This window comes from Geosmithia morbida (assembly GCF_012550715.1).
Source record: "Geosmithia morbida isolate 1262 chromosome Unknown scaffold_26, whole genome shotgun sequence".
In the NCBI taxonomy this organism is placed as follows: domain Eukaryota; kingdom Fungi; phylum Ascomycota; class Sordariomycetes; order Hypocreales; family Bionectriaceae; genus Geosmithia; species Geosmithia morbida.
The window spans coordinates 516,174-541,552 of record NW_023336213.1 but is presented as its reverse complement, the minus strand read 5'-3'; the positions used below and the strand labels follow the sequence as shown (position 1 = coordinate 541,552).

The 25,379-nt window shown below is 49.6% G+C and overlaps 8 protein-coding genes across 8 annotated transcripts; 4 read left to right on the top strand and 4 right to left on the bottom strand.

The window, feature by feature from the left end:
* Nucleotides 1-313: 313 nt before the first annotated feature.
* Nucleotides 314-1,927, bottom strand: GMORB2_4933 (A/G-specific adenine glycosylase; the record flags this gene model as incomplete). The annotated part of the gene is made up of 1 exon (XM_035466907.1): nt 314-1,927. The coding sequence occupies one exon, from the start codon at nt 1,925-1,927 to the stop codon at nt 314-316; it is 1,614 nt and encodes a 537-aa protein (XP_035318066.1).
* Nucleotides 1,928-2,968: 1,041 nt separating this feature from the next.
* GMORB2_4932 (non-reducing end alpha-L-arabinofuranosidase) lies at nt 2,969-4,000 on the bottom strand (the record flags this gene model as incomplete). Its single annotated transcript, XM_035466906.1, has 1 exon — nt 2,969-4,000. One exon carries the CDS (start codon nt 3,998-4,000, stop codon nt 2,969-2,971), a length of 1,032 nt encoding a protein of 343 aa, XP_035318065.1.
* A 4,210-nt stretch (nt 4,001-8,210) lies between these two features.
* GMORB2_4931 (Major Facilitator Superfamily) lies at nt 8,211-13,494 on the top strand (the record flags this gene model as incomplete). The annotated part of the gene is made up of 12 exons (XM_035466905.1): nt 8,211-8,383; nt 8,491-8,999; nt 9,064-9,460; nt 9,517-9,669; nt 9,733-9,798; nt 9,857-10,050; nt 11,164-11,186; nt 11,243-11,294; nt 11,658-12,337; nt 12,415-12,829; nt 13,087-13,296; nt 13,355-13,494. The coding sequence occupies 12 exons, from the start codon at nt 8,211-8,213 to the stop codon at nt 13,492-13,494; spliced, it is 3,012 nt and encodes a 1,003-aa protein (XP_035318064.1).
* A 164-nt stretch (nt 13,495-13,658) lies between these two features.
* On the bottom strand, nt 13,659-15,401 carry GMORB2_4930 (Carboxylesterase family; the record flags this gene model as incomplete). The annotated part of the gene is made up of 3 exons (XM_035466904.1): nt 13,659-13,881; nt 13,942-14,128; nt 14,195-15,401. 3 exons carry the CDS (start codon nt 15,399-15,401, stop codon nt 13,659-13,661), a joined length of 1,617 nt encoding a protein of 538 aa, XP_035318063.1.
* A 300-nt stretch (nt 15,402-15,701) lies between these two features.
* Nucleotides 15,702-17,474, top strand: GMORB2_4929 (aromatic amino acid aminotransferase I / 2-aminoadipate transaminase; the record flags this gene model as incomplete). Its single annotated transcript, XM_035466903.1, has 5 exons — nt 15,702-15,843; nt 15,906-16,052; nt 16,114-16,435; nt 16,500-17,394; nt 17,448-17,474. The coding sequence occupies 5 exons, from the start codon at nt 15,702-15,704 to the stop codon at nt 17,472-17,474; spliced, it is 1,533 nt and encodes a 510-aa protein (XP_035318062.1).
* Nucleotides 17,475-18,726: 1,252 nt separating this feature from the next.
* GMORB2_4928 (uncharacterized protein) lies at nt 18,727-20,589 on the top strand (the record flags this gene model as incomplete). The annotated part of the gene is made up of 4 exons (XM_035466902.1): nt 18,727-18,795; nt 18,917-19,144; nt 19,210-19,484; nt 19,551-20,589. Coding segments are annotated over 4 exons (1,611 nt in total), but the record flags the coding sequence as incomplete, so codon positions are not given.
* Nucleotides 20,590-20,787: 198 nt separating this feature from the next.
* Nucleotides 20,788-21,935, bottom strand: GMORB2_4927 (Oxidoreductase family, NAD-binding Rossmann fold; the record flags this gene model as incomplete). Its single annotated transcript, XM_035466901.1, has 2 exons — nt 20,788-21,830; nt 21,896-21,935. The coding sequence occupies 2 exons, from the start codon at nt 21,933-21,935 to the stop codon at nt 20,788-20,790; spliced, it is 1,083 nt and encodes a 360-aa protein (XP_035318060.1).
* Nucleotides 21,936-23,818: 1,883 nt separating this feature from the next.
* GMORB2_4926 (Phosphoglycerate dehydrogenase or related dehydrogenase) lies at nt 23,819-24,868 on the top strand (the record flags this gene model as incomplete). Its single annotated transcript, XM_035466900.1, has 2 exons — nt 23,819-24,426; nt 24,649-24,868. The coding sequence occupies 2 exons, from the start codon at nt 23,819-23,821 to the stop codon at nt 24,866-24,868; spliced, it is 828 nt and encodes a 275-aa protein (XP_035318059.1).
* Between the last annotated feature and the right edge of the window lie 511 nt (nt 24,869-25,379).

Below are 25,379 nucleotides of genomic sequence, written 5' to 3'. Positions count from 1 at the left end.
GGGGCCACGATACCGGCATGATTACCCCATTTGTAACAATTTTTTGCGACCGATAACGACGTCCCGGCTCGACTTTTGATGTCCCCGGGGGGGGGGGGGAGGGGGAGGGGGTTGGCTGACGACGCGAGGCTCCGGAACATGTTGCCATGACCAGTATTATGCCCCGTCACCCGCGCGAGTGCGATACGCAGATAGACTGCCATTCATGACTACAAGGAGGCGCAAAATGCTTTATCAGGAACATACCACTTTCGGTCATTAGTAGGCACAGCGTGCTTTATCAAGGGACGACCCCCAAACCCAAAATTGAAGACTAATCTTGATCCATAGACTTGACCAACAGCCAACACTTGTTCATGCCAGTGCCCATCGACTCGGCCTCGGGATCTTGACTCCACCGGCTCGTCCCGCTGAGCTCCACTTGTGGCGACTCCGACTCGAATACATGGACGTGCATGGTCAACTTGATATGGGAAAACAGCCACGGTACGCTGCCCACCTCGCCTTTGTGTTTGAACCCACTGTCATCCTTTATCAGAGATGACACGAACGACTTGGCCACCCTGGTCCGCTGCTGCTTCTGCTTCGTAACTTGGCCGTCTACCGCCTGTGATGGGAACTCCCAGAGACCCGCCAGGAGTCCCTTTTCCGGTCGTCGATGAACAAGGTATTGCCCATCCGCTCGGCGTATCACGCACACAACCGTCTCCTCCTCGCGCACGGCCTTTTTGATAAACTTGACTGGGAATCTTTTGGTGTGGTTGGTAATAGCCTCCTGAGTCGGTGACGAAGAGGTCCCTTGAGTCTGTGGTGACTTGGTGGTCCGGCTGGTGAATGCAAAGGCCGCCAGCGTTGCCTGCTTTGCCGGCTTCGCTGGCTTTTCTGTTGGCTTTTCCGCGTCTTCTGGTAGCGCTTCGCACCACGTGCACAAGTCTTCAATGTCGGCCAACGGTTCGGCACCCGGTCCCTTGCCTTCTTGGTAGGCCCTGCATGTAGTCGTGATGGGACACACAGAGCAGTTTGGCGAAGGCGTGCATACTGTGCTGCCTAACTCCATAAGACCTTGACCCCAACGTCCGGGCCTGTCGCTCTTGGGCGTTGACCTCGCCACGTCCTTGACGAGTGCATCGGCGGCCGCCCACAACACGTCGATGACAGTTCTGTTTGTCTTGACGTTCCCCATGAGGCCGAGCTGTCGGCTAAGTACGCGTAACACATTGCCGTCAACCATAGGCTCCGGCCGGCCAAACACAATCGACGAGATTGCACCGGCCGTATACCGCCCCACGCCGGGCACTTGTGCTTCGAGACTCTTTGCATCCTCAGGTAGTAGCCCCTTCATCTCGGCATCGACCACCACTTTCTTTGCCGCCTCATGTATACGCGTAGCCCTGCTGTAGTAGCCTAAGCCCTTCCACGCCGCTAGAACATCGTCGCCGCTGGCGGCCGCAAGGTCCTGTATCGTCGGCCATTTCTCCATCCACCGGTTCCAGTAGTCGATGACGACAGCCACGCGTGTCTGTTGCAGCATAATTTCGCTTATCCACACTTGGTATGCTCGTCGTTCAAGGAGGGGCCGTAGCTCGCTGGCTTCTTTAACCGTACTCGGGTCAATCCATTTCTGCCGCCATGGCATGGAGCGCACCTCGCTCACCCCGTCAAACCAAGAGAGGAGCGATTCTTGTGCATCGCGTCCTCCCCTTGAATTTAGGAGAAGTGGCCGATGATAAGTGTGTGCATGTTGTCGAGCTGGGATCGAACAGGTCAGATCAGGCGTCGCTTGACGCGCTGCTTGGGCAAACAGCTTTGCGTGCAGTCGCAATGTTTCTTCTGCAGCTGCAGTCTTTTGTCGTTTAGTTCCTGATACTGTGTTGAGGTTCTCCGTCTCCTTCGCGACTCGGCTTGCGCTTCGTTTGATGGGTGCCATGTTGTCTGGTTGTAGTTAATTGAGACGCGTCGACGCGGGACGCGACGAGTGGATATCTGCTAGGACGATCAATGGCCACCTGCTAGAGGATTAGCAAATCACAAGGATTGATTGGTCAAACAACATCGTAAGGCGATGCCAAGGGACAGTACCAAACAATGTATGAATAATGAGAAATACTACATCTTAAGACAGGAGCACAATATAGGGACGGCGGAAAAGTATGATAGTAATTGTCATAGTACATAGTTCATAGTTTAGATAAGCGGGACTCGACCATAAAACCGTCGAGTCCGGCACCACAGCAAGAATATCGAACAAGAACCTTAACACCTAATCTACTATTTAAATGTAAGCCAGAAGTGTTTACAGTTTGTTCTCATAAAAGATATTATGTTATCTAATTTACATTTCTAATACCTTCTCACCGTTCACGAACCCCGCCGTTCTTCCTACACGGCCTTGCTCATGTATCGATCCTGACGTCTATACCGTCAGACTCGACACCGTCCCTATTAAAGCATGACACGGGACAGCTCTGCTTTTCCACCCACCTAAACGGTAGAAAGTATGACAGTAATAGAGGAGAATAAGAGGTCAGAATTAGCTGAAAAGGTCACTTCTAATGCTATTAAAGTTAGTATAGTATAGAGAACTAAGGACAAAATACTAAAATTAATACAGGTATACGAAACGGGTTGTCCTATAAGGTATTTCTAGCGTGGATAGATATCATGAGATTCATGATTTTCAGGCCGGAGTGGTGCGAGTGTCAAGACCCATTAAAGTGGGACGTGTCACGAGCAGTGCTAAAGCTTTAACTTTTTCATCCTAATCACTTGTCCGCGAACTCAACTTGACATCGATATCAATCACAACCCCATTTCACATCTTCGGACAAGAATCAACATGCAAATATTGATAACCAACATTCCTCGCCATTTTCACTAGTTTTTACAGCGAAATCTTGCGGCCTTCTCTTCGCCTTTCTTCCAATATTGATTACCCCCGACAAACGCATCTCCAGTACCTCAAAGGCGCTTATGCAGCGTACTTGGCCGCCGCAATATCAGCCTGAACTGAATTCTCAGTTTCATCCGTGGGGAAACCGGAGGTCATGACACCCTCGTAAAAGGTACCTTGTCCACCGTTGCTATTATCACCACCGATGCCGAGGAGGATGGCACCCTCCTTGACCATGGGATTGTACCCGGCCACATCGGGACGCGCACCATCGTAATACGTTGTGAGCGTGTCAATCGACGCATCAGCACCCCGAATAGCCCAATGATTGGCCTCACCTTTGACAACAGCAGTGATGAACCGACTGTTGATGGTAGGATCGCCGTCGTTGTTCTTGGCACTCAGGCCGGAGAACAAGCCGTTTTCGAGGTCGGCCATGATCCAAGGGCCATCGCCGGCACCAGTGCCGAACTCGGTGTTGTTGCCAAAGTAGATGGCCTCCATGTGGCCGTTGCCTGTGTCGAGAATGCTCGGCTCAGCGTTGCCATAGTCGAAGCAGCAGACATCGTTGAAGTGGGTGCCGTCCAGGACGGCGTACATGCCCTCCGGTTCGTCGCCAATGGCTATGCCCTTGGCTGCGTTATTGCGGTATCCTGTACCGGGAGAGACGAAAACACCGTAAGCTTTCTGGCCGTTCAGGGTAACGGGGGCGGCAGTCGCATCGGCCAAGTTGTCAGAGCCGTCTTCATTGGGACCTTTGAAGGCACCTCCCTCAGCCCTGGTGAGGTGATTATCCTGGCCAGACTGATCGTAGATGATACTGATAGTGCACGTTGTGTCGGCGCAAAACGTGTCTTGGGCGCCAGCGTCGGCCACACCACCAGCCGTCAGTGGCGCAATGTCCAGTGTGGCACTATCCGAGGCACGTGTGACCTGATACAGTGGCTGAGAGAAGTCGCCGTACAAGGCACGGGTGGTGCTGTGTGCGGCCACGCAGGGTGTGTCGGCAGAAGAGTAGATGTCGCATGGGCCGGCAGCCACCAGAGGTGCGGCGGCAAGGACAAAGGGGAAAATGCCACTGCGCTTGGTTCTCAGTCTGGAAGGTGGCATGATGAATCAAGCTTCAAGCGACTCAGTGTTGGAATTTGTAATATGATATGAAAGATGTGAGTGACAGGAATACGCTTCTCTTTGGGTGTGGTGCTCTTTGTCTATGATAGTCAGGAACATTCGATTGGGATCGTGAGCAAAGCTGGTGCTTTATATACACTTTCTTTCTTCATGACTGTTATCCCTTTCGTTAGATAGCTGTATCCTAATGGTTTTGGGCCAAAATTCTGGTGTGTATGGCCTGATGCCGTGTTTCACTGGTGTATTGGGAGTGGATCATACAGTCGCGTGTTGCAAGTCCGTTCTCGTCATGCATCTGACTCTCAACATTGGTAACCATCCCAATGAGGCGAAGGCACCTAAGCATTGAATTCCGGCACACCTGGCCACCCCCTCTCTCCCCGCATGACGCGTGACTTACCCCGGATATTATTGCCAAGCATCGGCATCTAAGTGCCGGAGGAGCCACTTTGATCAAGTGTAAGGGAGGATCAATCTCTCTCATTCTCTTTGTTCATTTTGTCCCCGACTGCAATGTCTTAGATGGTAGACGAGACAAAGGAGCGCTCGCGTTGTCGTGCATGCTCTGATCCACCTGCATACGCTGTAAGCGATCGAATGGTACGTACCAGATTTGTCCTTGCATGAAACCCTCCATCAACTTGCATATAATACGGGTACGATATTCGGAAGTTACGCGCTCGTCATGCTCTTAGTTGTTGATCGCCCTTTTTCCCAGCTCCATTTATAGTAGAAGTATCTTCCATCTCGCTTACCATGATACAGTTCATCACTGTCTCACTATCGTGCTAGGCGTGGGCCTTGTGATTATTAAATACTACCCTGGCTGCAAGCGGCTTGATCGGGATTTTTCTCGACTGTTTTTCTCTGCTTGTCTCGGCCTTCTCTATATAGTTCTAAAAAAGCAATTTATGCAGTTTAGATACATCACTTAGAGATGAAAGACGATGCCGTGCAGCCGGATACGAGATACAGTGGGAGATCAAGACAGCATAGGGGTGCAGGAGGTTGCAGAATTGAAACACCAACACCATAGCACCAAAAAACAACTGTGAGGCCAAAGACCTGACTGAAGTCCTTGTGCGAGCATTCATTGTCTTCCGAAGAACGTGGCCATTGGCGTACAAAGTCGAGGGGGACTAGAGAGGTAGTGCTTTCTCACAGGGTACATTGTTAGATAGGAAGAGATTTTTCTTGCTGATTCGCGTAATCTGATCCCCTAGAGTATCATCAAGCAAAGGAGCACACGACCACATTAAATGAACCTTAAAACAGTCGCCCCTAGGTTCTGTAGCGCAGCCATCACCGTCACGTAGGTAGTTGAAGTTTCTAGTAGCTTTTGCTTCCGTAATAACCACCGTGCCTAGTGGCTTTCTTTGTCTGTTGCTCGTGACTTCAACATGGAAAATGTGCCATCGCCATCGGGGACTGGGGTCAGGAGACCTGGATGCCCTCCGCGATGAGACTTATGGATGAACATTTGCATCCTGTGGCAGTCCTAGCGGCTGACTACCGTTATGTATTAGATCTTCTAGCAATATGCCTCACTGACGACGTTATCGACGTCTCACGAGCCAGGCAGCCTCCGTGTTGATGACGTACCGAGAATAGCGAGAGGTCAAGCAGGGAAGACGTAATGGACTCCGTCCGCTTAGTACAATTTGTCATGGTATGCGTCTTGTTAGGGAACATTGAAATCCAAATCCCCCGCATTTCAGCACGTGCGCTCTAGTGCCCCCGTGCGGTTTGGACTTTAAAAAGATACCTGTATCCACCGACCTGTTTTACGTATGGGATCATTATATATGCCCTTCTACGGAACGGTATATTCAAAAGAAGGGTTTCAAAATGATGGCGTTCGCTTGATATGGCCGTAAAATTAGGACCCGGTTCAATAGCATGTCCCTCTCTCATATATTACCCAAAAGAATCCTAAACCCATACGGTAGTCAACGGTTCACATTAGCTTTAGTTGCTCTCATTACTAAGATAGTCATGTTACGAGAAAGTATAACCTCAAGGGTTGACTTCGAGTCATCAAAATTTATCGTAAATGAGGCTAACGCATCGTCCCTTGAGTATCTATTCGTAATGTATGACTCTGTCGACCACTGACTTTTGTCATGGCGCCCACTCCCTGTGTAATTAGCGTTATAGATGACTAATTACTTTACTAAAAGCCATGGCCAGCCGTACTTGATACCTCTAACAGAATATGGCGAAACGAGTGAAGCTGGTGCTACGCCGAGATTTTCACTATGACTTGTGCGTAAGAGAACTCCTCCACAACTCACATAGGAGTTGGTTCTTCTTACGAGGCTAAGCCTGACTACATGTACCACTCCCAGGCTGTGCAACGAGCTAAGGTTGAGATTGTAGAAGATCATGGCATAAATAAAAATGTGTCCAAAGGATTCAATCACGGAGATTCTCTAATTTTCTCTGATAATAATATATCATATGTGGCGCTCACAATGCTAGAATATCTGAATGAATAGAAGTATGAGAATTATCACGTACGTCTATTAGTACATCTAGCCAAAGGAAGATACGGGGTTTGTCAAGCTCTGTTATTTTCCTTATTGTCGGCCGTTTTTGGTGGTAATAAAACCCCCTTCCTTCGCCATAGCTCTTACGGGTTCAAAGCATCTACTTGCGTCTCCTGAGTTACTGGCAAGTCTGTACGCTGTCTCCTGAATGAGATCGTATGCAACGTGCAATGTACATACTCAATAGTAGATGTATTCACCGCGCGCTCTTCCAACCAACATCGGCATAGAGAATCTTTTCCTCCCGAGCTCTCCAGGCTCCAATTCGACCACTTAATTCATCGTGTCTTTCATCGTCTTAGCCTTCTTTCTATTTTTCTACTTGCCATTGGCGCCAGTTTCGTCATTGCCTCCTCCAGGGCCCATTTAGGGAACTGTACGGAAGTGGGGTGAAAGGATCCCGGAAGTGGTATATAAGTATTATTACGAAGTACACTAACCCCGATTCCATTAAGGACGGGTCCGAAGGGGGCAACAATTAATATATATAATATATACGCTTGCCACTAGTGCCTTCATCACTCTAACGCTTCTACTACTCGTATGTCTCTATACGCAACCTTGTCAGTTATCTCACTATCTCCCTACCTAAATAGACTCGTTGTCATAAGAAATGGACTCGGCATTGTATAGTAAGGCCCATTCCGTCCTTTTCTTCTTCTCGTGCTGTGAACCTTGTCATGCGTTAGATATTGGCATCACTGTACCATCACCAGCATTACAGCAACATCCAATGTCGTTATATCAGCGGCATCGTAAATCGCAATGGAGCTGTCATGCCCATACTCCCCAAGACCTAAATCTTCGTCCAGACCGCGGGCTTACTCACCCGGGGTAAGTAATGCGATCGACCGCCTTTTCCAGCCATAGCAGGCCGACACCTCCGGCCACGCTTCCTCCTCCATAATTGACGGATACCCTCCGACCTAGACGACCTCGTGTCAATATCCACTTGACACCCCACCTTTCGGGGCCATTACCGGAAGATCTTTCTTGGGGACAAAACCCTCGCAAACGTAGCTTCCTTCAAGATCCACGATTCCAGAAAGAATGGAACAGTGATCAGATGAACAAAGGGGAAATACTTAGGGAATCTCTCCTTTCCCAGACGAGTGAACCCCCTTTGACCATGTGATTCAGATCATGTGATCTTAGCAACGCCGTTTAATACAATGTTGTAGATACATGATTTAGTATGGGGAAAAAAATACGTACCAGGTTGCGATTGCGCCATTCATCCCCACCGTGTCGCAACATCAGCGACGCGGCAACGTGCCACTTTCAGTGGGCAAGCCGGTCAAATCCAGAGGTAACAGGAGAACTTCTATGTCATAGTGTTATGTTTCGGTAGATTATTGGCTTGTCGCGGCGTAATATCAACAATGAGCCCTACTCGTATACTTCCGGAAATGAGGCCTTTCCGGAAGCACAGTGGAGTCAGACGCACGGCCCGAGGCCACGCGCCAAGTGGGATAATTCCCGTATAATACTTAATGTCCGCCGGCGACGCAACGTCTTCCCGCCATCCGTGTTCCGCCGTTCTTGCTCCTGTCGAGCATCGTCGTTTTCCGTTTTAACCTTTCATAGAAATTCTGGAAGCTGTCCATCACAGAGGCTTTCTCTGAATCATACGGTGCGCAATGGCAGTGTTTGCAACTACCGAACGGGCAGCATCGCAGGATTTTGGAAAGGAGAACCCAGTCGTTGAAAAGGACGGCACCCTACCACCTTCGAGTGAGAACACCGAAGCTGAAAACGACAATGGAATCTTGAAGCATTGGGAAGACAAGGAAGAGGCTGCACTCATCCGCAAGTAAGTTCAACACAGCGTTATTCTGAATTGAAATCCCTAGCGGCGCTCTCCGAGGAATTGGTGCCCATTTCCATTCGTATTTTACGATTTCTAACGCGCTCTCCAAGGCTCGATATCATATTGATACCCGTCCTAGCCCTGGCCTTCTTCTCGTTGCAGGTAGATCGTGGCAACATAAGTGCTGTCCTGACCTCCACCATCACCAAAGACCTCGACATAACTACAGACCAGATAAACGTTGGCACGCAATTGCTTTCTGCCGGAATCGTCCTCTCTGAGATCCCCGCCAACATCATTCTTCAACGTATAGGCCCACGCGTCTGGCTTTCCGGCCAGCTGTTTGCCTGGGGCCTGGTCGCCACGTTTCAAGCATTTATCCAGTCTTACCCTGCATATTTGGCGACAAGAATTCTCCTCGGGCTCTGCGAGGGCGGCTTCATCCCCGGAGCCCTCTACTATCTATCTACTTGGTATAAAAAGGATGAAACTACATTACGAGTTAGTCTGTTCTTCTATGGGCAAATGTTTGCATCCGCAACGACTAGTTTAATCTCTGCGGGGGCTTTGACCTTGGAGGGAAAGAGTGGTTTGGAAGGTTGGAGATGGATTTTCCTCAGTAAGCCAGCCACATACAGATATACTGGGTAAACGACTTCCCAGTTTTGCTAACGTGATTTCAGTCGAGGGTCTTATCACCTTGTTCATTGGGTTCATCTTTGTTTTTCTCATCGCACCTGCCGTTGGCGATGGTCGCGCCCTCATTACTTTTGGTCGCTGGAGCTATTTCACCGAGAGGGAAGGCCAGATCTGCCGCGATCGTGTCTTGCTAGACGACCCGAACAAAGCCAAAGGCCATATCCGAATCACATGGCCTGACATCAAGGGTACCATCTCTCAGGTCAGAGTGTGGCAGCACTGGTTTATTACCCTCATCTCCATGACAGCCTTCCAAGGCTTGGTTCAGTATACCCCAACCCTAATCAAGAGTATGGGGTTCACAGCCGTCAGGGCAAACGCTCTAACGTCAGTTGGTCCTTACATTGGAATCATATGGCTGACTGCCTTATCTTGGATTGCGTAAGTCGTGATTCGAATGCCAATGTTTTGTTGAAAGCTGCTAACGACTTGTATAGCGATCGCATTGGTCATCGAGGACCATTTGTACTACTCTCAATTACTTGGAACGTAATCTCGTATACATGCTTGAGAGTATATTCCCTAGACGGAACAAAATGGCACAAATATAGCCTGGTGATCATTGCGAATGTCGCGTACGTCAGCATGCAGTAAGTGGTTTAAATCAGAGCTGTTGATACATTCAGATAAACAGGATACTAACAGCAAAACAGCATCTTTAATGTTTCTTGGTTATCAGTACACTGCAAGAAGCCCCAGGAGCGCAGTGTTGCCCTCGCGTAAGTATACGTGCCCCTGAATACAGTTTTCTTCATAAAAGATCTAACCGTACTCTAGACTGATTATCATGGCTGCCAACTGCGCTGGTATATCGGGCTCGCAAATCTTCCGAGCGTCGAATGCACCTCACTACCTGAAGAGCCTTACGGCTATCTGTGCACTGATGGGGGGAGCATGGGTCTTGACAGCTGTTCTTGGCCTGCAGTACTATATGAAGCAGAATAAGCGCAGCGGCAGCACGTTTGGTGCCGGTATTTAGAAACTGTATATCATGGAAGAATTGCAAGGGAAGCTTTAGAGGGGAAGTATATCGGGTCGTCCCAAAAATCTTCCACATGGCTTGCAAAGAGACAAGATCTTGAACAGAGTGAACGCAGACTTATCGTGTGTAAGCCTACGTAAGCCGTCATGTAAAAGCTTCACCGAGAATTTAACGTAATGCATACATTTGCCTACAAGCAATACCCAGAACTTTCTCTGAGTCCCGACTGCAAAAGAGAGCCATGCTAATCTGGGTCAAAACAGGATTTTAATGCCCGCTGATATGATCTTTTCCGCAATTACCTCACACTGGTGCACAAACTTCTTTTTCGTCATGACAAGTCAGTCATTTGATGCATTCAAGAGGTTGCTTCCGTGATGTACCCGTGTCATGGCGGGTGGCTGTATGTTTGTGGACCAAAACGTGTGACTACAACGTGCTCGAGGCCCTCTTGGTTGTGATGTCGTGAGAGGAAGTATTTCCTGCCTTCTTCTTCCTCAAGTTGGAAGGGAATGAGGTTCCTTCATCGGCCATGGATCAGGAAAGAGCATGGTGTGAGGCCCCTCATAGCCTCTGAAGGGAGATATTATTCATAGCCTTTGAAGGGAGATATTACCAGGACTCGTCGGCTAGCTAGTCTTCTGCTCTCACAAAGGCTTTTGCTTCATATTCATGCCCACTTTGTTTGCCAATCGTCGAATGTCAGGCATCGAGTCTGCTTGCGGTAGGAGGTAGTGAAATAAGTGACAAGGTTACTATGTAGTGGCGAGGGATTGATATATCAATAGAGGCACCAGTAACAACAATTGTGCATATATTGGCCGCAACCCTTGCCTTGATGCAATCGCGGAAGGTGACCATTTATATGACCTTTCAGAAACCTTTGCCCCACTTCTGTACAATTCCCCCAATGGGCCCTGACAGTGAGGTCGTTCCGTCTTCTTCCTTTCTCTGCCATGAGGCCTGCTACGCGATACTCTTTCTACATGTAATAGTCTACTTTTCCGTCTCGCAAATTTCTAAGGAAGTAAGAAGGGAAAAAAAAGCCCGTGATGATAGAATACTAGCTATGCTTAAAAGTGGCTAAAATTACTTAAAACAGAGCTGCTTTCGGATCTGTGCAATGTAAGCGCAGGGGTATTGATACGAGACGTAGAAACAAGCCTACTTCATACACCTAGATACCCCCGTGGCCGGGGAAAGATAACATGCGCGCCCTGTCACACCTATTGGGTGAGTATGGGTGGGTAGCTTATTATTTGGGGCTGTAAGGCGGCAGATAGGAACTCATTTGTACGGCCGAAAGTTGGGGAAGCCATCTTATCAAACCACCTAGAGCGAGTCGCCGGATGGGAAGTCCTTATCAGTGAGGGTGTGGTGTGTATGAAATTGAGCTTGCTTGCCACGAGAACGTGCTATCATCTCTATGCCCCGTTTCTGAACTGCTGGCGGAGCCTTCGTTCATTCACATAATGGGCCCTTACATGCATTGATAGTGACCGGTCTCCGGATGAGATCCACCCGAGAGAAAAGATTTGGGCTTATAGCCAGCAATCTCTACAAATATCATCCTTCAACATCGAAACAAACAAGTAGGTTTCAAACGTCCTGATTTGAGGTATGATGCACAAGAAGACCCTGAAAAAATGACGACAACCGATGGTGCTCCCGATACACTGGCCGACGAGAAAAGGCAGAATACATTGACAGAAGTCATTGACACTGCCATTGATGTTGCACCTGAATACTCCGACGTGTACCTCCGGCGCTTACGATGGAAGATCGACTTGATTCTTCTACCCTTGATGTGGCTATGTTACGGCACACAGCAAGCCGACAAGACGTCGCTGAGCGTCATGGCCGTATTCGGCATCGCAGAGGATACGGGCCTAGTTGGAGATCAGCTAAATTGGCTCAGCACCATCTTTTACCTGTCATACATGGTGTTTGAGTTTCCCGGAAACTGGCTTATGCAAAAGGTGCACATGGGCCGGTTTTTGTCCGTTGTGATTGTGCTATGGGGAGTTGTGGTACTGTGCATCGCGTTTGCGCGGAATTTCACGGAGCTTATGGTTCTGCGCACTCTGCAGGGAGCACTTGAGTGTACCATTTCTCCAACCTTTATGCTCATAACTGGTGCATGGTATACATCGCAGGAACATACGTTGCGCTCCGTGATTTGGGGGACGGCAAATGCAGGCATGAATATCATCACAGGACTCAGCATGTACGGGATTGGACTGCATGCTCAGAAGCACCCTGGAGGGCTCGCTGCTGTAAGTTCGATATCTTTTCTGCTTCACTATGTCCTTCACACCATGAAAGATGATGAATCTAATACACAGAAAAACAGTGGAAAGGCCAGGCCTTCTTCCTTGGTGGTCTGACCATCTTGTGCGGTGTACTAGTCTGGTTCGTTCTCGGTACGCCACGTGAAGTCCGTTGGCTCAGCAAAGAAGAAAAGGAGGCCGCCATTGCCCGCGTGCTAATCAACCAGACGGGCTCTGATCGTGAGAAACACTCCAGTTTCAGGTGGGACCAAGTGCGGGACACCTTCAAGGACCCTCAGACATACTTTTTCTTCTTCGTCACCATCATCAACGCGCTCCCAAACGGGGCGAATACGACCTTCTCGAAGCTCATATGGAAGTCGTTTGGCTTCACGCCGCTTGAAACACTGCTTAAGGGATCGACGCCCTACTACGCTGTTAGTATTGTGTGGTTTCTGACCGTTGGTTTTATTACACTTAAGAAGCCAAATCTTCGATGTCAGTATTCGAAATCTTTTGCTTTCAAGCTCATGTTATTAACAAGGGTTGAAAAAAAAAGTTGCCTTAATGATGTTTTCTCTTCTACCGGCATTCAGTGGCATGCTTGCTCTGTCCCTTTTGCCGACTGACACGATGCGCTGGACCCGTTGGGGGATGTACATCCTGCAGGTGTTTGGATCTCTTCCTGGACTCAGTGAGTTATTTCAATTGCCGTAAACTTCCGCTACATCCATGTACTCATATGTCACGCTTAGTGATTTGGACCTTCCTGCCATCCAACGTGGCTGGCAGGACCAAGAAAACGGTCACATCTACTGTTCTCTTTGTTGCATATTGCGTTGGAAATGCCATTGGAGCCCAGATCATGCTTCCTTCCGATGCACCTAGATACATTCGTGGAATCACGGCCTGCGGCGTCTTATACTTCGTGGAGTTTTGCGCCATGGGTCTGTGGCGTTTCTATTGTAAGTCATGTTGAACAACACTGCGACGATTGTGACTAGACAAGCTAACACGTTTTAGATATCTGGGAAAACAAGAGGCGGGCAAAGCTGATCCAGGAGCAGGGTTTCACTCAGGAGGAAAGTCAAAGGCAAGGGAAGATTAATGCCGAGAGTGACATGACAGACAGGGAGAATATTCATTTCGAGTACAAGTACTAGGGCAGGTGTGAATGTTTTGGTACATCGGGGTAGCAAAGTCTTCAAGCCTCGAAAAGGTATTCTCGATATTATACCTTCGCGCGTTTTGAAGCAGCGGAGACAATCGTGTATGCCTACTCAATAATCGGAGATCTCTACACAGAATATATATAAAGCAAGCGATATTACACTAATTTTCCACTGAAAATCTTTGCCTTTTGTAGGAGATCGTGCCAGGCCTTGTCCTGTTGTACCTCAATTGTCGCTGCTGGAGTGGCGACCTTGAGCTGCTCCAGACTTCCGATGCCTATGGAATAGTCTAGGTCATTCACAAAGGCGACTAAGATTTTGATCCATTCCTCCATCAGTATCCTCTCCTCCATCGTTGGTCCATAACATATTGCGAAGCTATAATCGTTTAGAAAAGTTGAACCGCATTGGCAAAGGAACTCAACTCGAATTACTCACTTCCAAAATGGTTTGTCCATAGCATGCGCAACACCAAATGATTTGGGAGCCACCTTCTCGTCAATGAAGGACAATCGGTAAGCAATAAGGTAGCGCCAGACATTCTTCACATCCACGCCATTATCGACAAGGTTTTTGACTAGAAGCCTTGTTGGGGCGCGCACTTGTCCATCCGAGATGATTTTTCCTAAATCCAACGATGAGCTCCTTTATTATTACCAGAGGGAAGTTTCACAGTGAAGGATAGACAAACCGAATGTTTTCTTCCATTCATCCAAATCATCCGACTTGGGAAGGTCATAGCAGTTTATCACCCTCTCGGTGACATCAGGAGCATAGTAATTAGAAATCTGCAGGCGCAAGGCCTCCAGAGTAGGCTCGGTAGGAGCGTTGTAGTTGGAGTAAAGGGTCTCCTCATTGAGGACCTCGCCGATTAAAATCTTGAAGCCGCGCGATGTAAACTCATCTGCAAACTCCTTGCTCTCAAGGTAGTCCGTCATGCCAGAGTGAAAGAATATGTCATCCGTGACGGGCCGAAAGGTATGATTTTCCAATTTGTCCATGGACTCAACGAGTCTTTCTGTCGTAGTGCCTCTGAGAGATGCCATCTTCTCGGCTGGTGAAAGTGACTCTGCGATACCAAGATACCTGCAAAGCTCATCGAACTGGCTCTGCCCATCGGCGAGGGACTTGGGCTGGGCTGGGATCGCATTGGAATCCATGAACACGCGGCGGTACAACGAACTCTTAGGTCCCGGCTTGCGAAAGTCATAGAGCATTTGGGCCTCGACACTGTAGGCTCCCGCACTGCGACCGGCAAGTGTGATGTTTCCCGGATCTCCACCAAAAAAGGATATGTTTTCCCTCACCCATTCAGCAGCCAGGCGCTGATCCCAAAGACCGAAGTTTCCTGCTGACACACCGTCGCTTTCTTCAAGCAGGGTCTCACCAGCCAGGAATCCAAACACGTTAAGACGGTATCCAATGGCGACGACAATAGCATTCAAACCGCCTGTAGAGATCAATTCGGTGGGATCCATGCCGAACTCATGCGACGGATCGCCCATCTGGAACCAACCGCCGTGAATCCACAGCATAACGGGCCATTTCTTGTCGTTTGCTGTTTCATTGGTGGCAACAGGCGTCCAGATGTTAACAAAAAGACAATCCTCACTGTAAGCAGTGACTCCACCGTCGGCTTGAACGACGTGAAACGACTTTTGCGGGCACACGGATCGGAAGTTGGTAGCGTCGTAGGCGCCACCATTGTCATCGATATACTTGTATGTTGACGGAAGAGGTCGTGGCTTGCGCCATCGGTACTCGCCCGTCGGCGGTAGTGCGTAAGCGACTCCTGCGTAGCGGCGAGATTTAGAGTCGCGCTGCACACCGCGGATGGTGCCCTTGGAGCCGAGGCTGACTTCGACCGGCGTATCGTTGTATGAGATTGTGTTTCCCATTGTCGAAATATCGGATGATGGTCGAAATCAGTTTTGCGTGTAGTCACGATTTTTCATTTCCTTGATATCATCATAAGCGAGGGCCAGGGAGGGGTTCAGTCGGCTTCGGGCGACAAAACTGCGATCCGGTCGGTAGGCCCCGACATGTTCGGTATTAGTTCCCGCTATCGGCCATGTTGTCGGATCATGGCCCGATAAGCGTTGCCAGTTTCGTCGTTGCCGAACAAGAACTAAAACCGGAGTAGATGTCCATTAGGAAATAGGACTCACCATCACCGGGCCTCTACGTTTCTACACAACATGGACACTGGTACAAGCACGCTTTCTGACGCAGTTGACCTTGCCCATCATGTCAACACCAAGAGCAGATCGCGACACCCTTCACCGCTGAAGGACATTGTCAGTTACATGGGGTACGAAGGAATGATAAGTCTCGCTGGAGGTGAGTGAAGATCATATTCCCACTGTACAGCTGGCACTCGTCCTGATAGTGTGTTCTTTCAGGGCTTCCACATCCTTCTTTGTTCCCGCTCAATAAGACAACCTTTGAGTGCCTCGACCCCTCAGCGGATAAGGCCGATGGCGTGATCCTGCGACTTGGACGGGGTTCTGATCCTGCTGATTTGGATTTGACACAATTCCTCCAATACGGTAATACCAATGCAATAGTTTTTTTGCATGAGCGTAAGACCCATGAAGCTAACATGCGTAGGTTCTGGCGCTGGCAACAAGGGCCTCATAGCCTTGTGCAGAGAACTAACAACGGTGGTGCACACGCCGCCCTACAACTTCGAATGCCTTTTACACCCAGGTAACACTAATGCATGGGATAAGGTGGTCGGATTGCTATGCGAAGATGATGACTATGTCCTCGTGGAAGAGTACACATACCCATCGGCACAGGCACTATGGATTCCGCTGGGAATTAAGGCAGCGCCGATTGCTGCAGATGGGGAGGGAATCCAACCATCTAGTCTCCGCGAGATCTTACAGAATTGGGATGAAAAGATTCGTGGGGCTAGGCGGCCGAGGACGTAAGCAATTTTATGAGGATAGCAGAAAAGATACGGAGAGCGCAGCCCGGACTAATGATTGCAGTCTCTATATTGTACCTGTAGGATCAAACCCCACCGGTACATCGATTTCTTTCGATCGTCGCAAAGAGATTTACAGTATCTGCGTTGAATACGGTAAGACAATTCTGTCTGATCACTGGTCCCACACTCACAATGAAGCGGTAGATATTATCATCGTTGAGGATGACCCGTATTACTTCCTCCAATACCCCGGCTACAAGCAAACAGGGTCGAAAAGCAAGATATCAACAAAAGATTTCCTCAGTGACCTCTCACCCTCGTTCTTATCCATGGATACACAGGGTCGCGTTATCCGTCTTGAGTCCTTCTCTAAGACGCTGTTCCCCGGGCTGCGTCTAGGGTATTTCGTTGCCAACCCGATATTTACAGAGCGTCTCTTGCGCGCCACCGAGACGGAGACGCAAGATCCCGCCGGCCTCAGCCAGGCGTTTGTGCTGAGTCTGCTTTCTAGTTGGGGAATAGACGGATACCTACTGTGGCTGCAGCATCTTCAGGAGCAGTATCGCCTGCGGAGGGACTGGTTGCTTGATGCGTTTCACCAACATTTCGTCGTCAATCACACCGGACCGGAAGAGACTGCGTGTGTGAGCCACCCTGAGATGAATTCGCACATCCCAGTTTTTAGCTACGTCGACCCAGGCGCGGGTATGTTTGTCTGGGCAAAGTTTCATTTTCGTGGCGTCAAGCGATTTGCCGAGATTGCCAGTGATGGCAACGACCCCGACCCAGAACAGTCATTCGCGGATGAGATGTGGAGGGCCATGATCGATGAACTTGTCCTACTTACACCGGGATCATATTATCACCCATGGCAGGGAGCAGATAATAAGACTACAAAGGCTCGCGGTGCTGAAGCGCAGACGGCGCATTTCAGATTCTCATTTGCAACGCCCACAGTATGTTTACATTCCACTTTACGCTAACCTTTTCTCCCATGCTCGCTTTTCAGTCCACCAGTACTGATCTCGGCTCCTAGCGAAACCAAATATTTGCCGGTATAAAACGAATGCGAACGGTGGTCGACAAATACTGGCTACAATAACTCAGGGGGACATGAAAATATATTCGTTTGTTCATTGTTTTGCTAAGGTCGAGTCATAGCTATGTGGATTGAGTGTAGGTAGTGAATGTTTCTGGCTTCCGCATCTGTGCTATCATACACAGAGCTTGCGGCAAACATAAAAGGCCTTGGACAGTAGATTTCCTGATTGAAACACATAAAATCATCATGGACAGACCCTAGGAAAGGACTCGTTTGAGTATGGATAGTAAGACTATCACTGGGAGAGAAACCCTGATGTTCTGTTCGACGAGAACACGACTGGTTTTTTAGCATGAATCAAAAGCCCCCGAGAAAGTAGGGAAGGTTGAAAAAAATGTATGAGATAAATTTTCAAGGATGTTTGATTCAGGAAAAAGGTTATCAGAAACTAAACATAGCTTCCCTGAGAGTTTTCCGAATTCGTCATTATGAAGCCGGCTGTGGCACTCGATGCCCAATTCCGGCCACCCCGATCCATCACGTTGCGATGTCTTCTCGTTCTCAACCGTCCGTTTACATCAGTTCTCAATAAAGGCCAAATTGTCGCTTTTATTCCTCTACCTTTTTTTCTTCAAGCATTGATGGGGTTGTTGACCGAAATCCAAGGTTTTGATAAGGGGGGTATCGTTTTACGAAGCGTAATATGGCTGATAATAATTGTTTGCACAAACACCGTCAAACGCCGTATATATCTAAGCCTTAGGCCTCTGCGCAAACGTTGCCAACTCAGATATAACTGTGGCCTCATCCTTAGATAGAACAGCAAGTAAGATCAAGACAACCGCTGCAGCCCTTCCCTTAAACGTACCTGTATTAACTAGAACACCTCGCTCGTGTTAAAATGTGCTCATACAATCAGGCATACGCTGTGGTGATGAGCCTTATCTTTGGGTTTACGGTACCTGTGATCACTTGTAGGTTGCTGGCACAATTGAAAAAGCAAAAGTTCCTCGTACAATTAATTGTCCACTAAGCTTTGTGATCCACCTCGCGGCATCCCGGTTTCCCAACTTGAGCAAAAGGCCCGCCTTAGGATCGCGGGGAACAGGGGTCTCGGCTGATCGGCCATTTGAACTGATAGCCAGTTATCAGAGAATATTCGTCGTAGTAAATAATTATAACACACTCTCTCTTCCCTCCAAAGTGGCATAGGCTGGCTACCACATCGACCTTTGAAGAACTGAAAATGCGCTGGCAACTTGTTTCTCCCGCCCTTGCCATGGCCGGCCTCGCGACCGCCGCTTGGCCCGAGCGCGTCAGGACTAGGACCGTACCACTTGCCCATGGCGGGGTTCCCACCGATAAGTGGACTCGGGACGGTACTGTCGCCAAGAAATTTGACAATGCTAACACAACTGGTAAGCACCCGTCACTAGCCAATCCGTTTGGGAACAAGACAATCCTCGAAAGTACTGACCGCATATCCAGACTTTGCCATCAATGGAACCGGCATCCCCGATGTCGATTTTGATATAGGTGAGGCTTATGCTGGGCTCCTGTCGATATCAGATGACTTGGACGGGCCTGATAAGCTTTACTTCTGGTTCCAGCCGTCGCCCAACCCAGCCGCAGACAAGGAAATCTTGATCTGGCTGAATGGCGGCGTAAGTGATATTCTTCCTCTTCCTGATAATTCCGGCGTGCGCTTGTACCAACTCATATATTCTAGCCCGGCTGCTCCTCCCTCGAGGGCTTCCTTCAAGAAAATGGCCCGTTCCTATGGCAGTATGGCACCTACAAGCCCGTCCCCAACCCCTGGGGATGGCACCATCTTACAAACGTCGTTTGGGTGGAACAGCCCATAAACACCGGCTTCTCGAGTGGAAACGTCACAGCCAAGGACGAGGAGGACGTTGCTAGGCAGTTCATGGGCTTCTTCAAGAACTTCATCGACACCTTTGGTATGCATGGCTATAAAGTCTACATCACCGGCGAGTCATATGCGTAAGTTATTCCACTCTTTCTTGGGTATAGAGACTCCCTGTATATCCGTTCTAATGACTTGAAAAGTGGAATGTACTGTCCATACATCGCGAGCGCTATGCTCGATGAGGAGGACAAGACGTATTTTGATGTCGCCGGAATGACAATTTACGACCCTTCTATCGGCCCCGAACGCGTTGGAGACATGGTAGCCGTCCCCTTCATTGACTACCACCACAACCTTTTCCCCTTCAATGACTCTTACGTCAAGCATATCCACGAGGTCGATCGTAAGTGCGGGTATGCCGATTTCCGCGACAAGTACCTCACCTACCCACCCAGCGGTCATCTTCCCGACCCACTTCCGGGAATCGACCGTAAGACGGGCGACCCCGAGCCGGGTTGCGAGCTCTACAGTATTTTCGACTCCATCTGGGATGCCGCGATAGCCATCAACCCGTGCTGGGATGTGTACCAAGTGGCTACTACATGCCCTCTTCTGTGGGATGTTATGGGATTTCCCGGCAGCATGGAATACCTCCCGAAGGGCGCTTCTATCTACTTCAACCGGGACGATGTGAAGAAGGCGATCAATGCCCCCGTGGAGACAGAGTGGGCAGAGTGCGGAGGGCCTGTGTTTGTTGGAAAGGGAGACTTGTCACCGCCCTCATCCAACACGGTTCTGGCCGGTGTTATTGACAGGACCAAGAATGTCATTATCGGCCACGGGGACCTTGACTTTGTCCTTCTGGCGAACCAGACCCTTCTGTCGATTCAGAACATGACCTTCGGAGGGAAGCTGGGTTTCCAAGAAAAGCCAGTGGAGCCTTTCTATGTGCCATACCACAATGACAGCTCAGACTCTACTCTTGCTGGGGCTGGCGTTTTTGGAACCACTCATACTGAGCGCGGCCTGACGTATGTCGGCGTCACGCTTTCCGGACACATGATTCCTCAGTATGCGCCTAGTGCAGCCTTCCGCCACGTCGAGTATATGCTCGGTCGAGTCGATTCTCTCAGCAGTAAAGAGCCCTTTACCACCGACGCCCACTTCCCGCAGCCGAAGGGGCCTCTTGGGAAGGGGACAGCCTCCCCAAATGGGTCTAATAAAGGCGGAAGTGGACAGGGTAAGTCTCGGAGAACATAGATAAGTTTCCTTGTCCATCACAGGCAGGGGTCATAGCATAAAACTAGTGTCAGGAATGTAGCATAGTCACGATTCAATCATACATATATGGCGTCCTTGTATTAGTCACAGTATCCTTTCTTTTCAGGAGAATTGGTCACGAATTCAACTACATCATGTATTATTGAAACCGATGTTCTACTTGTCGGCAGGGTAGACAGTACCACCCTGGCGTCGCACCTCATCCATGATCTCCATGACGCGGATGGTCTCTGACCAAGGCATAATCTCACTTTCCTTTCGGCCAGCGGCCACGTCGAGTGCTGTATTGTCGGCCTCGTACGGGAATCCCTGGAATGGCTTCCTGTAGTCGTACTTCTTTCCTTCAGATTTGGCGGCGCCGTTCTGCTTGGGATGAACGTAGAAGGCGTCGGGGTGAGAAGGCACACGTCCTTCAATTGTGATATAACCGTTGGAGCCCTCAATGGTGGCAAACGTGTAAGGGTTTCCACGGGAAGCATTGGTGGTGGAGGTAACAACTCCTTGACGACCAGAACTGCTGTATCTAAGCAGGATGCTGGTGCTGCACTCGATATCCATGACAAATGACTGTACGGCACGGACAGTCGGGCTCTCACTCGAAGCCGGCGTCTTCGGGTCAAGCATGAGGATGGCCCAGGTGAGCGTGTAGATACCCAGGTCAAGCAGGGACCCTGCACCGAGATCGGGGTTACGGTATCGTGACGTCGAGGGAAGACTTGGGATGTCGATATGGTCATAGAAGTCGCCCTGGAATCGCCACACGTCGCCAATGACCTTTTCCTCGTATAGCATGCGGCGCAGATCGGCAACGATTGGCCTGTGACGCAGCCACATGGCCTCGGCAAGGTAGACGCCTTTCTTCTTGGCAGCTTCAAGAACCTCTCGAGCCTCCTTAGCGTTGATGGTGAAAGCCTTTTCGCAAAGAACATTCTTTCCGGCGGCAATGGCATTTAGGCAATCGCGCTTGTGGAAGCCATGTGGAGTTCCGATGTAGACAACGTCGACATTGGAGTCGTTGTAGACCTCCTCGTAGCTACCATAGAGAGTAGGCTTGGGGGCACCATTCATGTGCTTCGCGACAAAGTCCTCACCCTTCTGAATAGACGACGCCCCGATGCACTGGATGACGTGTTTGGCCTTGGCATCATCCCGCGGCATGAGGAGGTCGGTGACAAACCATGAGGCAATCATACCAGTTGCTAATTAGACATGGTCACGGTCAATTGAAGCTGGCATCGGATTCGCGCGGGATATCTGTACTGACTGATGATGCCCCAGCGGCAGGTGGGTTTCGTCGAGGCCATCTTGGCGGATGATAGTTTCTCAAAGTATAATGCTCAACTATCAACGTAGTTGAAGGTCTCGACGATGTGTCAACGACGTACGGGGGATAATGACGGAAAGGAACCACAAGATTGTCCACCTAAGCTCATGCGAGAAAATGAGAGTATTTGAATCGGAGCTCATTCACCCCTCCGCTGGGGATGATCCCATCAGCTGCTGCGGGGTCCCGTCCCATTTCGCACTGCCGTTGGCTAATACGTATCAAGATCCACCAGGTAGCGGGACCGGGGCCAAGCAGAAAGAAAGAGTCGGGGGTTTCTGCGCGTTCATTCAGACGAGTACTTCTGCGGCAATGTGGTGCCACGTTTTCACGTTTTCTTGGTAACCGAAACATTAAGAATTGCGTCACCTCAAGCCTCAGGTGTGTGTCCTATTTTAGTATGTTCCTAGGTTCCGTCACCGTCAGCGTGCATACGGAAAGATGCTTGAAAGAACATTGGAGCAGTTGGTAGCAGCACGCAAGGAGTCAGCACTACAAGAAATCGGACTTCTTTCTCACAATTCAGCTCCCCCCCCACCCAAGGCCTGCATTTCGCATCGCGGGGGTGGGGCTCACCGCATGATATTAACATGATGAGGCACAAAAGATGACTGAAGACGTAGGAAAAGATGTGATGATGACTACAAACACCTAACTTACCTTGAATCTATGTTAGACGTATTTGTAGTGTGTGTTCTCACAAACACTTCTTGTGATCTAACTATATCTGAATACCTTTCCACTGCTTAAACATTCTACCTCATTTCTTGATTGCCCGCACGCGGTCTTGCTCATGTGTCGACCATGAGGCCTGCTTAGTCAAACTCGACACAGTCCTTGTCAAGACGCAACACAAGGATAGCTCTGCTTTTATTATATAAAGACGGCAAAAAGTATGACAAGCAGCCCCTCTTATAGGGATGAGGTTTGCCGAATGTCGCTAGCCATGAATGGCGTCGCCATCACTGTAGCTTATCTCGAGTGTAGGCCTGAGATCCTACGTAAGCTGATAAAAAACATTGGCGCTGTATCTAGAACGGACGTGTAGTTGGATTTCGACAATCTTGTCGCTACGTTCGCCGAGAGTCAAGCCGATGCCGCCGATGTGGAAAGGCTGAAGGAAGGGCTTGGCGTTTCGATATTGAAAAGAAGGCTATGTCGAGCTTCAAGGTCCTAAGGTTGACCATGTATAATAGCATCATCCACATCATCTGATGTCAGACAACGAGTCTGCTTAGGAGAGGAGAGTAGTGAGGTAAGTGACAAGGTCTGCTAAGTGACAGCGTAGTCGTAGCGAAGCAGCGGATATGAAGTTCCGGTGGGGGATGATGATGTATCGATCGTTGGCCCCCTTCCTCGTTCCACGAGGAAAGCGGTTACTTATATGCCTTCTTCCGTCCTGATGGCCCCATTTTAGTAAGATTCTCCCAATGGCCCTGACATCTAAGTGGATGCGAGATAATTTGGAGTACAGAGAAATATATAGGAATGAAGGCACCTTCTACACCAGCCGCCCTCCGAATCGGCAGCATGATTATCCCGGCAAAGGCACATTGTCCCTGTGCCATATCATAGATGACTGGTGATGCAACATCGGTTATCGTTGTCCAAGGAGGTGGCCAATAAGGGAAGCCCCCACGCTTACAATATGGCGCTTCATTGTTGGGTCGGAATAATATCCGATAACTCGTATGCTGTCGCATGCCGTGTGGATAACGGGCGTTGGTGGTCCGCAAATCGCATCCCCAACATGAGTTTTGAGGGGTTTAGAAATTTCAAGGGGGATCAATAAAATGATAGAGATAGCCTAATGAGAAAATAGCGATGGGCAGAGACGAAAACAATGACCCAGACACCGCAAACATGTCCGACCAGTCCAAGACCGTTATTCTGCATCTCGGGGATCCGATCGAATTCAATAAGGACCTTTACAAGCAACTGCAGGAGTCATTTACCGTGATCCGCCCCTCAGTCGAGGAGCGCCAACGAGGTCCATGGCTACAGGCTCTGAAAGACCACAAATGGGGCGACTTCCAGGCTGTATTCCGACCATTTTGGAATTCGGGAGGCGAAATGGGCCGCTGGGATTCTGAGATGATTCCTCTTCTTCCCAAGTCTATGCGCCTCTTCGCATCGGCGGGTGCCGGCTACGACTGGGCCGATGTCGATCTGCTGGCTGAGGCTGGGATTCTGTACTGTAACGGCGCCGCTGCCAGCTCTGAGGCTGTGGCAGACATGGCCATTTACCATATCATTTCCGTCTTCCGCAACATTCAGTGGAGCAACACGGCTGCCCGGTCTGGTGACGCCGCACAGTTCCTCGATGCCCACCGCCACCAGCCTGTAGGCGCTCACAACCCAGCCGGCTTCACCCTTGGAATCATTGGCCTGGGTAACATCGGATACCGCATTGGGCTCAAGGCGTACCGCTGCTTCGGCATGAAGATCATCTACCACGATCTCTCTGCGAAGTCGGCGGAGCAAGAGGCTGCGCTGGGTGGTGCTCAGATGGTGCCAGAGCTTGATGACATGCTCGGTCAGTCTGATTGCGTTGTCATCGCTATACCCGGTGCCGGGGGCAAAAAGATTCTCGACGCAGACCGAATTTTCAAGATGAAGAAAGGCGCTAGGGTAGTCAATATTGCACGAGGAAGCCTCGTTGACGAGGAAGCTCTAGCTGATGCCCTCGAGAGCGGTCATCTGTGGGCTGTTGGGCTCGATGTGCATGAGGATGAGCCAAACGTCAATAAACGCCTTCTTCAGTTCCGCAACTGCAGCTTCACGGCACACAACGCAGGCGGCGCATTTGAGACGATGCTGGGGTTCGAGGCATTGTCTATGAAAAACGTGTTAGCTGTCCTAGGTGGCAAAGACCCTATCACTCCAGTGAACCAGAACCTGCTAAAACACTGATACATTCCTGACCTCCTGACTGTCCTTGGTTCCAGCAGCGATGGCCCACTGATGGTTTAGGTATTTCTATTTGTTGCGGAGATGGACTGAATTTACACGGCCGGCACTGCCTTGTATATACTATTACCCTCCCTCCAAAACCATTCAAACATGGCAGAGTCGTTGGATCGTATTGCACAGCGCACCCGCCAGGCGAATTCCCCACTGGCGTCCGCAATTATCCCGCTAGCGCCCGTGAGGATTCCGCAAGCGTCCCGGGCGCTGGACGCCGTAGCATAACAAATGGTCCGGAGGATTCGGTGTCACCGATTTGAACATCGGAAATCCAACAGGGCCCGGAAAAAGTGACAAATACATATTGGGAGTACACGGAAATCTTTATCGTACACGGAAATTCAACTGCCTCGTATATTTCTGTCAATCTAGTACTGCACCTTGTCGGCCCTTACGGAATAAGTCCACATTGCCCTGGCAAACCCATCAAATTCCCCAGGTTCGTGGTGCAATATAA